At 33.2% G+C, this 16,144-nt stretch overlaps 1 protein-coding gene across 1 annotated transcript; it reads right to left on the bottom strand.

The window, feature by feature from the left end:
- Positions 1-5,492: 5,492 nt before the first annotated feature.
- Positions 5,493-15,771, bottom strand: LOC123318877 (protein krueppel-like). The gene is made up of 2 exons (XM_044905647.1): positions 15,587-15,771; positions 5,493-7,798 (listed from the first exon to the last, which is right to left on the bottom strand). Exons 1-2 carry the CDS (start codon positions 15,759-15,761, stop codon positions 6,636-6,638), a joined length of 1,338 nt encoding a protein of 445 aa, XP_044761582.1. The 5' UTR covers positions 15,762-15,771; the 3' UTR covers positions 5,493-6,635.
- Positions 15,772-16,144: the final 373 nt, after the last annotated feature.

Here is a 16,144-nt window from a genome sequence, read left to right on the forward strand (position 1 = left end):
AAGATGCTACTGATGTGATAGCGAAACACTTGTTGTGATAAAATAACTCATTTTAGTGAAAATCATGTAATTCACTTTCTAGTTCCACACTTTAGGAACACCTATACGAGAAAAAAGTTCCATTTACTGGGGAGAAAAAACACAAGTTTCCTAAGTGTTTCCTGAACAAATGTGTATTGTAAGTATATATACTCCATTCACTTTTATTTTAGCACTCGGTTGGCCATAGAAATTTGACACATTTCACTGTGTATAGTACGAAAATGTGAGGTTATGACGCTTGTCGAAACCATTGAACTCCAAAAGAATTCAATGGTCAAAACATTGACGTTTATACGAACTGATTGAAGGCATACCAAATCTAGTTATTTGTATGGAAAATAAAAGAGATTAATTTTTAAATATATATACTTATTTTTGCTGTGGAAAAAAATTGAATTATTGACACCAAAGATTATAGTATTAGAGTTAACTCTATAATTCATTGACACATAATATGCAATATGTTTGAGGAGAGTTAATGTTGTTATCTTCTTTGGCTAAATATTGAAGATTTCAAAAAAATCAACCCCAAGATGAAATGCAGATGGTTGGGAAGGGTTATCTCTTTGAAGCAATTAACATATAATTACAAGAATGTTGAATTTTTCAACAAAAATCATCTTGCATCAATGGAAGTCAAGGTAATTAAAAAGAATTTTCAAGGCAAGAGGAACTTCATCAACTTAAAATAAAAATTTCACATGAATTAACAATTAACAGGACAACTGGCTCGTATTTATGGCTGTTTATTTCTAATACTTTGATATAATAAAAATAATAATTATATATTTATTGTTCCCTCGAGACATCTACAATGTATGGGACAAGTCAAATGAAAAATAGAAAAATCAATTTTCTGGAACTTCTACGATTACATTAATCGAAAATCCTGTAGTAACTTTTCGCATTCATTAACCCTAAAACAAAATTCTCAAATACCACCCCTTTTTAGACTCTCCCAATAGAAGGAAATTCTTTGTCATCTCCTTCATTCCCAAATCTTCTGATTGTAAAAACATTCAGCTAGAATATAAGTCGTTTAGATTCAGATGAAACATTATCTGAATTCACTCTCATTGAATATGTTCTCTACCTTCTGATATTATGTAGATATAAGAATATAAGGGCTACCTAATATTTGAATGAGCGGACCTTAATTCTAAATAACACTTCCTGAAACCATGTCTTCTCTCTTTTTCAATCACTTTCGGCATTTTTGTAATATTAATTGATATTAGTTGTGGCAACGGCGTAATGACATTTCATGAGTGCCAACCTTACTCCGTTCTAGTTCCAAAACTAATTATTTCATGGCCAACCGAGTGCTAAATAAAAGTGAATGGAGTATAAGTATATTTTGACAGAAAACAAATTGGCGAGTTTTTGCTAGCCACTATATATTACCTATTTCAACTGATATAGTGCTTCTATTCGATGAAACCAATAATGCCACAAACTAGGGGCTGATTCTGAAATTTGCTATTTTCAGAGTCCACCTCTTTCTCGGCCATTGCGAAATATATTGGAATAGTTTTAACGAATACTTGTAGACACTTTCACGTAGAATCCAGTAGTGACCCACAATATTTTCATTTACGAAGAACATGTTATATCGACAGAACTTTACTACCTTCAACTCTATTCTTCCTAATACGATCCTGTACTTCTGAATTAATTTAATATTTTTTTATCTTATCTCTTATTTATTTTTAGATTTTTGCTCATTGCGTCCATCATCAAGCTGCGAACAATGAAAATTTATTTTCTACTGATTCTTGACTTTGTTGGCAAAAGATGGTATTACCTATAGTTTTACACATTAGATATGAAACTTTTGAAAACCAAGAAAATATTATTCCTGTGTTAGTGTTGCGACTCTCCAAAAGGGGCGCTCCTATCAATATAACAGAGTTCTATAAACGACCAGCGTGGTATCAGCTTACCTGACGACAGGTGACGTACTCGCCTATTGCTATTGGTCATTTTTCATTGGAAATCCGCATCACGTGATAAGAATTCGCCATTTTCAGACAAGACTATTTTTTACGTTTCATGTGATTTTCGTGCTTCATTAGAATTATATTCCCCATTTTATATTTTAGTAAGAGGTAAGAATATTGAGAATAAATTCAGTATTAAAATTATATATTTATAATATGTAATTATTATTTGGGCCTACTTGCTAATAAATATATAATACATATTCTTGTTGTTTTTATTCTGTCTGGTGTTCAGATCTGATTGTTAATTATTGATGTTTCTCGGCTTTTTTGATTATGTCTAAAAACTTGGAATGTTCAGCTTTTAACGAAACAATAAAAATATATTTTTCTACTTCTTTGTGTTTTTACCTACCTACTTACATTCCCGCACTCATTTCAATTTGGAAAGTGTCACTTTCCCGCTCTAGTGCGGGAAAGTTATTTAATTGGCGAAAGTTGATTCTTGGCACCAGTGTGGTGAAGTGATATTTCAGAAACTTGAATTGTTGAAGAAAATAATGTGATCAACTCATGCATCTTTTCTGCCCCCCACTGCAGTTGCGAGCGGAATTGCTGAAAAGTAACATTGCAGTCATTCTTCAGAATCGCAGTTTGTGATGGAATATCTTCCGAACGATCCATCAAAAAGAAAAAAATGTTTAATCAAAATAAAAAGGGATTTTACGGGAAACCATCAGATCATCACCATGCATTAATAGGTTTATTCAAGTTCACTTACTTTTTTGTAAAGACCTATGTGTAGTTTCACAAAAAATGTTACGATCTGAATCAAACTGTCAACAGAACATTATTCAGGATACCAACGGAAAGACCGTCCAATTAGAGAAAAGATGTTGACCATTATTTGAAAAGGGGTCTTTTGGCCTGAGCCAGACCTGGCCAGACTTTCAGAACTGCGCCTATTTGGATCTCTTGTTCGGGATGCTGACGTTTGTTTCGGTTTTATTCGACCTCATCAGAGAAACACAACTCCCACTTCTTTTCTCAATTTGGAAATGATTCCTTTGCACAAATATTCTCCTTCTATATAAATCATGGTTTTTGTTTGGTTGTTGTAGAAGGATTATTGAAGAAAAAGTTGAAGGGGGGTCATTAACTATGGTAGCCGATCACTTCCATCTGTTCGAAGTGTTTTATATCAGTTGTGCTTTATGATGTCTTATAAGGCCCGTTTACACGCTGAAGTCATTTGCACAACTTGGCAGTTTGTATTCCTTTTAGCTAATGCTGTCGTAGAAGGAAGTTATAATATGTATCTATAAAGTAGGATTGGGTATTGAAACACAGGTTCAAACGAACATTTTTATTAATAAAATAATGTCGACATATTATATAAAATTTATTACACTGATACATGAGAGATCCGATCAAAATGATGACAAACATTTCGTCAAACATCAACAGAAAAAAAGATTCGAACATTGAGATATTAGGACAAAGACATTGATGTAAAAATAGGGAAAGGTAAACTAATACTTGCAACTTTGTACTTCACACAATTGAGGTAGGTTTTTGCGTAGACAACTGTCTATATCTCAGAAATATACTCTAAATGGACATAAAACATATCTTCCAACTTTGAATTTCTTCCAGAAGGCATAAACCCTGTATATCTACTATATTGAACGTATGCTGTACAAAAATGACTCGAGAACATGATATTATCTCATATAAATCTGGAAGTTGCTATTTTTATGTACAAATTCCTATAAAATCCGTTGCTATAATATTCACAGGTATATCTAATGAAAATCAGTCTTTAGAGTTAGTGGAAAAGAATTAAAGGGGTGAGGTAGTTATGTGTGATCAAAATGTTTCAAGGGAGAAAACTTTAATTTCAACATCCAATACACCTATTAACTTCGCTTCCATTTATTACAATCATTATAAATTTTCCACATATAATATCCCCTTAAATCTAGAAATGTACAGATAATTGATGATCGAGAATGGTATTCGGAGGTGATTTTTGTTTTTCAGGTCTGATGATGTGTTTGGACGAATGTTCGTATGAATAAATAAATAAAAAACAGTGACCCTGTATCATTTTCTACACAGAAAACCCAGAGGTATAGACCGACGATTTCCTTTTACCACGGGGTTTTCTGCATAAACTTGTATAAAAATAAACTTTATTTAGAGTATTTCACTCTTATTCACAGAATAACAACTTAACCTATGATGGCACAATAATGGAAATTGTTCAGTGTGGAAAATGGAAATTTTTCTCATCGTCGCGTCGTAGTGAACTCAGATGTCAAAGAATCATAGCTCAAATTACAAAATTAATAAATAGTTTTTCAGTTTAATGATTTGAAGTTTAAGTTCTTCAATATAGTTCAAATCTAACAAATTCCTATTCGAAAACATGTAGTTTCACAAAACTTTGATTGCCCGATCAACGATTAGATCTAGTGAGTCGATTTCAAGAATTAAATCACCATAACTGTTTATTCCTGAATAACGTCAGAAATATTCGAAGTCAAACAGGCAAAGAAATTTTTAAAGTTCATATTCTGTGCTTGAACGCCGCAGCGCTAAGCTTCTATTATAAGATTTTGTTTAAACTTATGAATCTGATAAAACTGTCCAATAAGCGTTCTACAGGTTAGAATGTCATTGAGATGTTTTTACATTTTTCACTCTCTAAATAATGAGTTGGTACAAGCAGAGCGCTACGTTTAGACCTAGAACATCAACCTTCAAAATTCCAAAGCTTACTTGACGACGAGTTTTTTTGAAGACACGTTATTTGAAAAATCAGCAATGGGTTATCGTCAAATGGACGTATGTACATTGTGTATCATAATTTGATGCAACAATAATAGTTTGAATGTTTATAACTTATCATCAATTGAAAAATCTATGTTGATTGGTCAATTAAGCGTTGATTCCTCGATCAGGCTTTGTGAAATCAAGAATTAACCTGTAAAATTTGATATTTTTTTTGTTTCCGAGAAATGAAGTTGAAAAATTTTAATTGCAATCTCTAACTTCTCTTCAACGGTTGCGAACTTGACATAATCGATCTGATTTCAACAAGTCCACCAGGTGGAAACAGCAAAATAACTAAAATATCATATTTCTGCAGAATATAAAACGCAAATTAAAATCTAGTTCGTAACGGGTTTTAACACTAGATGACCGTTCATTCTTTACATTGGAATCGTGTATTTCACCTTTCACCATCAAGGTATGCATTTCAAAACGACCAAAATGTAATATTATACATTTTATTACCAAACTAGTTTCGATTTGCAAAGGGGTTAGCTACAAGGGAGTTAAAGTTTGGCAAGATTCTACCTAAAGAAGTTTTGTAACTGAAAATATCACTTCATATGCGAAAATAAATAATTAAATGAAATTAGCTACCAGATTTTAGTAAATATGAATAAAAACTATTCAACTGAATTCGATTTGGAAAGAAATTTAAAAAAATAAGCAATTTTTAGAATATGAATAATGATTTCTTCTGCAGGTCAAAAACGGTGTTGACTTCCACATTCATAAAAGACTGTAAAAACATAAATTAAAAAGTCAACAATAGGTACCCTCCTTGCAGTGAGCATAAAGGTGGACATATTTTTTGCATTTTTATTTACCGTCAATGTCCGTGACATGAAAGTTCGTTCAGCTACTGTTCTTCTGGGAGTAATATTCAAATGACATGCGGTTGCGGACTTGTCCCTCGGTGGATTTATTGCCTGCAGATTTCTAAAATTGCACGGAAAAAGAAGCGGCATGCTCTGATTTCACAAAAGCGACTGCACTCTTGCAATAAAGTGGAGCAAGTAAACAATAGGATCGACCTTGGTTTTTAGTGTTTAAGTGATATTGCTTTAGAGGTTGAAAGCCATTTGGGTATGCAAAATAGTTCAATATAGCCCCAATAAGTTCAGTGAAGCAGTAACAGGTAGTATTGCGGTCTTTCTGACATCCATTCAAAGTTGCATGAGTTCGAATTCGTACCCTAATGAAACCCTGAATTTCGAAATCCTACCAGTTTTTACCGACGACGATGTGAAAAATTTCCAAGAAATGAGTCATCATGGAAAAAGATAATGAAAACAAATTCGTCTAACTGACCATATGTTCGTTTCACGAACAAAATAAAACTTAAAACTAAACTAACTATCGACAATGTACATATATACAAAAATAATATAAAAATAAATTTTGATATTTAGATTGTAGCCGTGCTTCTGTGGTAATTAAACATAAATATGCATCACATCTAACGACTTAAAACTAAAACGCAAATCTTGTATCTGTTTCGAAAAGATAGAAAGCAGGAACTCAACACCGGTTAAATTAAGATGAATTATTTCAATAACCCTATTATATATCATGAGATTCTTCGAAATTATAAGCTATTGGTCGAGGAACTTGTATACCAAACATCATGTGAGATGTGTAACGATCAACGAAGGGCACAAAAATTTTCCAACTTTTAAACAGAATAACCAAGTTTGAATCGAAATTTCCTGAACCCAACTAAAAAATGTACAAAATCTAAATATAGGTTCAAAAAACTCGGATTCAAGAGAGACTCAACATACCTTACACAATTATCTAAAATATTAATATACACTAAGATTTAGTTTTACCTCGAAGATCGATAGGTTGAAGATCTTCGTGGAAACTGTCCCTATCGTCCTCAGCCTCCCAAGAACAAGGTGACTTAGAGACTGGAGAATGCATGCCTGTGCTCATGGACAAATCTTCCGGTTCCGTTTGTTCTGGTAAAGATGATGATAGAGGAAGTGATAAAATTGGAGTTTTGGGGGATATGAGTGGAGATGACTGTACAATCATTGGTGTCGGTGGTGAGATCCTTTGTCTTGTCCTAGCGATCTCCTCCATTTCATCGACTTCTATCTTAACTTCTTTGTCCATCCCGCACTTGTGATGAAGTAAGTGATGCCTTCTCCTGAACCTACTGTGACATTTTTCGCAGTCAAACGGTTTCTCGTTCGTATGAATCAGAAGATGCGCTTTGAGCTGATTTGAATCAGAGAATTTAGCGCTGCAGTGCTCACAGGCATATGGTCTTTCCCCAGTGTGTACCCGTAGGTGCCTCCTCAAATTCGCCACTTGAACGAATTGCCTATCACAGTGTTCACAATGATACGGTCTTTCTCCTGTATGTAGACGCATGTGAGTTTTCAAATGATGATCCCTAGTGAATCTCTTATGGCATTCGGGGCACTCGAAGGGTTTCTCTCCCGTGTGGGTTCTCTCATGGTTCTGTAGCACGTGTTTGTAGCCGAATGATCTGTTGCAAATGGTGCAGGTGAACTGTTTATCCCTGTTGATTTCTTTGGTGCTCACGTCAGTGCTCGATGGCGGTGAAGAACTGGAGGTGGGTGATACAGCTTCCCTTTCTTCCTTCCATCTCTTCTTCGTAACAGCCTTTAATTCATTTGTACTACTTGTCACGATATTGTTATTGTTGTTTATGTTGAGCTTTCTAACCTTCGTTGCTGGAGATAGCTGTTGGCTGCTGTTTGGAGGAGATGGTGGAGATGTGTTCGACCACGTTAACTGTCCCAGCAAACTTGGATGGAAGAATGCAGGGTTTGGCGGGATGGCCAATCCTGAGGCTGCCATGAATTGACTAGCCATAAGCAGTTGGGAGGGAGTAAACATCGCTGGGTTTGGGAAGGGCGATGGGAATCCAACTGCGGAAAACGAATTGTTCAAATTCGTTTGGTCATCTGGTTCCACCTTGATCTCCCTTGGAGTTAGGATTTCTGCAAAAAGAAGCTGGCGGTTAGTTGGAGAAATGGTTGAGAGATCTCATAAATAGATACAATGTATATAAGAATAAGCATTTACTAAGGTATCAAATGAGAAGAAGGTATTGAAATTATTCTTCCTGCAGTAGCATGAAGAAGTAGCAATTTTGAATTTACAGACCCGCCTGCCGACGCAAAATATCTTAATCACTTTCAGAGAGGATCTTGCGAAATTGCCGTTCCATCAACCAGCAGTGGCGGGGTTGGGGGATGGTCGAAGGCGAAGAAAGGGAGAAATAAAGGAGGACAGTCGGGGAGGTAAGGAATTTAATTAAAATCAGGCATCGCCAGCAGCCGAGTCGGAAGAGCGACGCGGAGGGGAAGGAATCGGGGGAAATTCGCCAGGGTGGGGGTGGAAAAGTCTGTGCGTTACATTTTATCACGCAGCTTCGCTGCCGTTTTTCCTGTCTTTCGGGGAAAGGGTTGAGCGTAAGACGTTGCTAATGAAGGGAGGAGATAATGGACAAGATATAATGGCTGTAGAGGCATGCGCACCGGGAGGAAGGAGGAGTCCCAGGATGAGATAGATCCATTACGGACTCACTCATTATTTAGGAGTTTTAGCATATCGATTAATTTTGTGATACAGTCTGTTTAATTGCGGGGGAAGTTGATACAGGGGGTCGACATACACTCTGCGAGTTCGTTTTCTTTGATAATAAGGGAAGAACTACAACATTTAAACATTAAAACAATAAAATACTATTTAATGAATTATTACTTCAATGAAATATGATCAAAATCAGCTTCCGTCTTATACCTTATCAAATAAATGTAAGGGATAGGGAATTCGAATTCGAGATGCTTTAGGCCTCCCTCTATAACGTGAATGTTAGTTTAATGTCTTCTTAGATACTTTTTCTAAACAGTCTCTTCGATATTATACAATTAGATATAAAAAAATGAAAGTATTTATCAAAAATACTGTCACACATTCCAGTTCAACATGTAGGGAGTTATTTATATTATAAACGAAAAATCTACTTTTCGTTGTTGTTGTTTCCAGCAAACAGGCGGGTACACTCAACAATATCCCCACTTCAAAAACTAACAAATAGAAAAGAACCCATCGAACATTTCATGAAAAGAGGCAAATGACACGTTATAACGTAAATAAATAATGATAAGTAGGGGTGGGTTACATCTTTTCTTGATGTCGCACTTTTCTACATGTGTTGCGACCGATATTCATACAAAATTACTCTGGTGGAATCGTCTTCAGAATGGGGAAGAAAGCGCACAATGACGCGGATGGTACCTCTTGGAAATTTTGAAAGGGATTGAAGACGTTTTCGCTTGAAGGAACCCGAAACACCCTTGGCGTAAGAGCGTGGATAAAGCAATGAAAAACTGCACCTTTAAGGTCGCATGCGGTATAAGGCATTAGATCCTGAATAATAGATGATATCGATTTATGAAAACGTGCAATTAATCAACCCCGAAACTGAGATATCAAAATTTTCATTTGTTTTTTTTTTACTAGTACAAACTTGGACTAGTGAAATATAATTTACCTCGGGTTTCATAAAGCTTGATCAGGGAATCAACGTTTGATTGACCAACAGACGTCAATTTGTTTTCAATCCATAATTCAGTCTTCAGTCATGATCATTCAGATTATCATTCTCACATCAAATTATGATGTTTATACTTTCATTAAATTATTCTCAATTGCTACTTCTTCAATATATTCAGCAATGAAAAGAGAAAAGAGTTCCATCAAGTATTGGCCCAATCAATTTAATATTTAGAGAGCCCAATCAATTGATGATCATTCATTTATATGAAAATTTTCGATTACAAATCAAGAACAAATCCAAATTATTTTGTTAAATATCAATGTTGTTAAATATCTTATTTGATTATAGCTACACCGATTAACCCGAGATCAACCTTATATAACCACTGAATGAGTACAGGGTGGGCAAAATTGATGATACCTGAACTACAACTTTTTAACCCAACAAAATAGAGGAAAATGAATGTACGATTCATGTCGTCTTTTTTTGAGAAACTAATGATGCCTTCGACTGCATTTCTCTATTTTCTTTTGTTTTCGAGTTAAAAGCCAAAATTTAAATTTGGGCGATTTCAATTTTGGTCATTATCTCCGTTTCTGTTTATGCTAGGATGTTGAAATGAAGACATTACACAGACACTTTTTTATAGCAATCCAGTGGCGTACTATGATTTTTTCCTAATGGTTTATTTGCTGAGCTATAACATAAAGTTGTGTTTTTCTTATGAAAACAGTAGTTTAAAATGAATTAAAAAAAATCGCCATTTTTTTACCGTTTCAGAAATATATCATGCATCGCCCTCAGTCTTTCTAAGTCATTTTAAACTACTGTTTTCATAAGAAAAAATACATCTCCATGTTATACCTCAGCAAATATACCTGTTGGAAAAAATCATAGTACGCCACTGGATTGGGATCAAAAAAGTGTCTGTATAATGTTTTCATTGCGACATCCTACCTCAAACAGAAACGGAGATAATGACCAAAGTTTCAACTTTTAATTTTGACCTATAACTCGAAAACAAAAGAAGAAAGAGTAATGCAGTTGATAGCATTATTAGTTTCTCGAAAAAAGACTACCGTAATATACCATGCATTTTCCTCTATCTCGTTGGGTTGAAAATGTTGTAATTCAGGTATCACCAATTTTCCCCACCCTGTACATATTTCGAAACTGACTCAATTAAAAATGAATAATGAGAATTGGCAATTTGAATTTTCAGTTTTTCTTCCTTTTTCGGCATCTATATTCATTATATATCTTTGAACTGATTCTGAGAATTTTCAGTAGTAATATCAACAGAAGATTAACTGTTTTAATGAGAAAAATTCTGAGTTATAATAGTATAAATAGTTGTTATAAATATAACACGGTCCATTTAATCCAAAATTGATGGTCTATTCATTTCAAAACTTGCACATTTGAAACGAAATTTCGTATTTCTGAAATTCTCCGAACACTAGATCACAATGGAAGACACGAATGAAGTAGTATTAGTATATCCTTTTCTGATAGTAGTATATACGAATTGCATAAATTGAAGCACAAATTGACAAAGATCATATTCCGCATGGGATGAATATGTCATTTATATATGTACCTATGTCTGTTTTAGCTAAAATGTGGCTAAATATTAGCCGCTCTAGAATATAAATGAAACTAAGTTTTTGACCGTTATTCTTCTTCGATTATTAAATATCTCTTCTTTCAAGAAATTGAAATTGCAGCCCTCGAAATGTATTCATAAGATGGAAAGACAGATAGCTAAAACTCTGATCTTTCTTTGAAACATCCATTGGGAAATTTGGGAAAGTTCATAGCAGAAATAATTAAAATTATTTCATCTGCCGTCGGATAAAATATTTTCGAAGGCTGGAACCGAATTCTACATATATTATGAAACAATGAATTTAATGTACGAAATTATTCATTCGCTGATATGAATTATTCACCTGTCAAATGAATTTATTGTCCGAAAAAAGTATAGCGAAAAATGGTGATTCCTTATTTTCAAAGAAGAAAATTTTGAATCCGAGAACTAATTCTACAAATGGAAAATATTTCTAATAATGGGATTTGTTAAAACTGCAGGTATCACATAATATGCAAATCTGATGAGAGCATTTATATTATATGATTAATCATTTGATCATCAGCAAAACATAATAACTACTTGACAATCTTGACTTCACATTCTACGAAAATTACTGCTTGCGAAAATTCGCAAAAATAACAATATTGCATGGAAAATATTTTAAATGAAAGGAAACGTGAATATTCAAAAGAAGTGATAAATCAGTTATCTACTCCAAAATTGGTATGGACAAGTTGAAAACAAAACATAAACGTCAACCCATATCCTAAACCCAATCCATGCATATTTGTGATACCGTTATCAACTAACAAATCCGGTTCTAATCTAATCTCAATGGGTTCCAAAAGGATAAAGTCATTAATGTACCAAAACCACAATTTGTTTTTCTCATCAGATAGTGAATTCGGTGATTACCCTTCGTCCAACGAAATTGCGGATGTTCTCAAGCTATGATTGGAGATTGGAACAAGAAACCTTTTTTTTTCAGGAGTCAGACTTTTATAATGCACACAAATTGTAATCTGTGATGAGAATTTTGTGGCTGTCGATTTGTACGAGGTTGGATAATAAATATTAGTAAAAAAAAATTTTAGAGTAATACATTTTGTTGACAACTAAGATTGTCCATAAGAAGAAAAGTCGAACCTCTTTTTGTATTTTCTTGCAGCAATGGCATGTCGAAAATAGTTCCAGCACAAAATCTCAACAATGCAAACAGTCCATGACACTTTCTCACTTCCTAGTTACGATTAACAGCCACAATAACTGACTAGAGGGTTGAATTTGCGTAAGATTGTCACTGAAGGATGCGACTATACATCCCTTCTAGTTCGCTCGCAATCGGATACTGAAGAATAATCGTAGCACGGAAACGTCGTCAACGAGGGGTTGACCTAACCTAACGTAGCGATGATATCCCCACCCCTGCATTGGTGGGGAGAATTAGAGCACCCCTGAGTACTTGAGAATAAGAAAAAATGAGCCCTTTTCACCCATCCCCGCCAAAGTTCTATTTTACCCGTTTCCAAGGAATTTTTAAAGGTGTAGAATCGGGAGTTAGGGGATGATTTGAATGATTTCCGCGGACTTCAAAGATCTTACAGAAGCTCAATATTCAGGTGAATGGAAAGAACTGCATTTTAGAAAGTATATTGCCGCATTTTATCAACATTATAATATTGAACTGGTTCTTTCGGTGAATATATTTTGTTAGCCTTCAAAAACTGAAAGGTAAAAATATGTACATATTTGATTGATGCATTTGAAAGTTTCAATCATGTTTCACTACTTATTTGACTTTATTTTCCAAACGACCAAATATCCTTACCTACTTGTGAAAGCTACTGGGTATTTAAAATTTCCAACATTCATTTCGATAATCGACTGAAAAATATATTGCGACATACATGTAGAAGATGGTGTGTTTAGATCGAATTAAATACATCTCTGAAGTATCAGGCTCGACATTTAAAAAACTGATTTTAAATTTTGTAGGAAAAGTTCCCTTTTTTTGGAGCAAAAGGGACCAACAAAAAAAAACTTTGATGAAACAAAAAATCGAAGTTTGATTCGAAATTTTTTAAATTTTATAGAAAAATATATTTTTCCTCTTAGATTTTCTGTATTAGTATAATATGTTTTGTCTTGCTCCTATGATTATGATTCTTTCTGAAATTTTATGAAGTGTTTCATGGGCAAATTTATTTCGAGGGAGTTGAAATTTTGCTATATTGAAATTTACTTCTGGATTGCTTGTACGCTTCGTTTGCTGATGATATTGTTGTTTTCAATAATAAGTATCTACATATCTCATGTTTTCAAGATAGTATTGTTGAATCATTACTTTTTCCTTTTTTCTGTAAAAAGAAAAATTTTAAAAGAATCCTGAATATTACATCCTGATCATTTAGAGAAATGCTATATTATCACCCATATCACCGATAATTTTTGATTAGCATATTTGAATAGAGTAGAAAAACTGACAAATACCTTGAATTTTACACCTTGATCATTTAGAGCAATGCTATATTATCACCCATATCACCAATAATTTTTGATTAGCATATTTGAATTGAGTAGAAAAACTGACAAATACCTTGAATTTTACATCTTGATCATTTAGAGCAATGCTATATTATCATCCATATCACCAATAATTTTTGATTAGCATATTTGAATTGAGTAGAAAAACTGACAAATACCTTGAATTTTACATCTTGATCATTTAGAGCAATTCTATATTGTCACCCACATCACCAATAATTTTTGATTAGCATATTTGAATTGAGTAGAAAAACTGACAAATACCTTGAATTTCACATCTTGATCATTTAGAGCAATGCTATATTATCACCCATATCACCAATAATTTTTGATTAGCCTATTTGAATTGAGTGGAAAAACTGACAAATACCTTGAATTTTACATCTTGATTATTTAGAGCAATGCTATATTGTCACACTTATCACCAATAATTTTTGATTAGCATATTTGAATTGAGTAGAAAAACTGACAAATACCTTGAATTTTACATCTTGATCATTTAGAGCAATGCTAAATTATCACCCATATCACCAATAATTTTTGATTAGCATATTTGAATTGAGTAGAAAAACTGACAAATATCTTGAATTTTACATCTTGATCATTTAGAGCAATGCTATATTATCACCCATATCACCAATAATTTTTGATGAGCATATTTGAATTGAGTAGAAAAACTGACAAATACATACCTTGAATTTTACATCTTATATATTATATATTATTTATATTACATTATATTTGGTTTTATATAAACTTAGTCTAATTTTCAAGAAAGAAACCTATTTAGTCTTAAGATTGAGTGGTGTAGAAAAAATTAGTATCTAAGATCTTCTCTCTAATTTATTTTATTGGTCGACGTTTCGCCCCTTTTTCAGGGTCTTCTTCAGGGAACTGGACAATTCAAATTTTTTATTTGAAACCCAAAGTAGCTTGCAACAGAACTTTCAATCCGCATATTGTCAGAATACGAATTGAAAAGTGTAAAAGTAGCTATTTTGTACTCCCAGAATTTGAAAAATGCTGCAAATTTTACATAAAAGTGTCATTATTCCTATGCACCTCGAAATATTTCAACATCAATTATTTCCACTCAACATGATTTTTTATGTTTTTTTTAATTAATTTTAAATCTTCAAAGTAGATCGATCTTAGCCTGAACACAGTACTTAGATTTTTTTTTCTCGTTTTTCAAAAAAAAAACTGAAAGGCAACAACAATTTTTCATTTGTTTTTTGACATCTACATACCCCAAAAGATTTTATTGGGATAAGGGTTGAATTCACTTTTTAATGACCATAACCGATTCCCAATTTTCATTTCTTTAATTAATGAACCGAATAAGTTGTTCTCAATTTACTGAATGGTTCTCTTGAAAATTAATAACATTGAATATTGAAATAATATACCATTGCTATTTAGTAAGAAAAGACTAGGAAATTTTTTGACTTGCATTATGAATTCATCTAATTATTTCTTTCATGGAATTCTGATGAAAGGAGGAAAGAAGTTCAGTTTCATCAAGTCGACTTCATGGAGATAGTGTTAATGACATCATAAGGTGTATGATGGAGGAAGTATTTAGGCCTCTACGTAATTATCGATATTAACCCAATAAAATGATATTCAAAATCGTTACAGTTTTATGGCAAATATAGCATTGAACTTTTACCAAGCCAAATATTTGTGTACGGCAAGAAGCATCAGAGGCGTCAAGTTAATGAGGGAATTGTTGATTATTTCAACCACGAATTACTTTTCCCATTATCGATTCTCGTAGAATGTTTATTTCTATATTGTGGATTATTTGAACGGAATTTGGTTATTGCTTTGTTTGCCCCATGGCAATTTTGTTAGATAATTATTATATCAAAATTATCAATACTGAAAAAGTTTGTTCACTTCAAATATAAGACTCATCTATCAAAATCAATCTTTAGGGTGCACAAATGGGAAATGTTCATTTGATATAAGGAAAACAGTAAATAATACAATGAGAAAATATAATCTGAATTTTCATTTTGTCTTAGTTTCGTGGCGAATGTCAGATTAAAATTTATGTTATGAGAAATGAATAGTACCTACCAATAGAATCCATTCCAAAGTATGTTGTGATATATTGCAGTAATCCGAACATAAATTGCTCACCCTCACTCACACGCATGTCTCTTGAATAATGAAAACAATTTTTTATCACGAAAGAAGTAATAATAATTATCATTCGAAATCTTATTAATTTATTTAATACACTGATTTCCATATCAGCTGTGTCGAGGCTGCGTTTTGTATTGTTAAAATAAAAATGAAAAAATTCTTTCGATCACCGGATCATCTGCTGAATCCATAAATTTATATTTATACCCACTATTTATACAGGGTGTTTCCAAATTAGACGTGAACCTTGGAGGAGGTGCTAGTATCACTCATTTGCTGTAGTTTGAGCCATATTTATTGATATCCAAAAATCAACAGTTTCCAAGATATTTGAGTTCTTATGTTTCTCAAAATATTTCTCACCTTACTTAATTTTTCGTCAATTTTGTCTACGCTGACCAAGTTTGATTATAATTTTGGATTATTTTTATCAGAAAATAAGCCTGCAACTTTCAAATTTCAAAATTTATGTATGAAAAATTTTATATT

The sequence above is a fragment of the Coccinella septempunctata genome, chromosome 8 (assembly GCF_907165205.1).
Source record: "Coccinella septempunctata chromosome 8, icCocSept1.1, whole genome shotgun sequence".
Lineage (NCBI taxonomy): Eukaryota > Metazoa > Arthropoda > Insecta > Coleoptera > Coccinellidae > Coccinella > Coccinella septempunctata.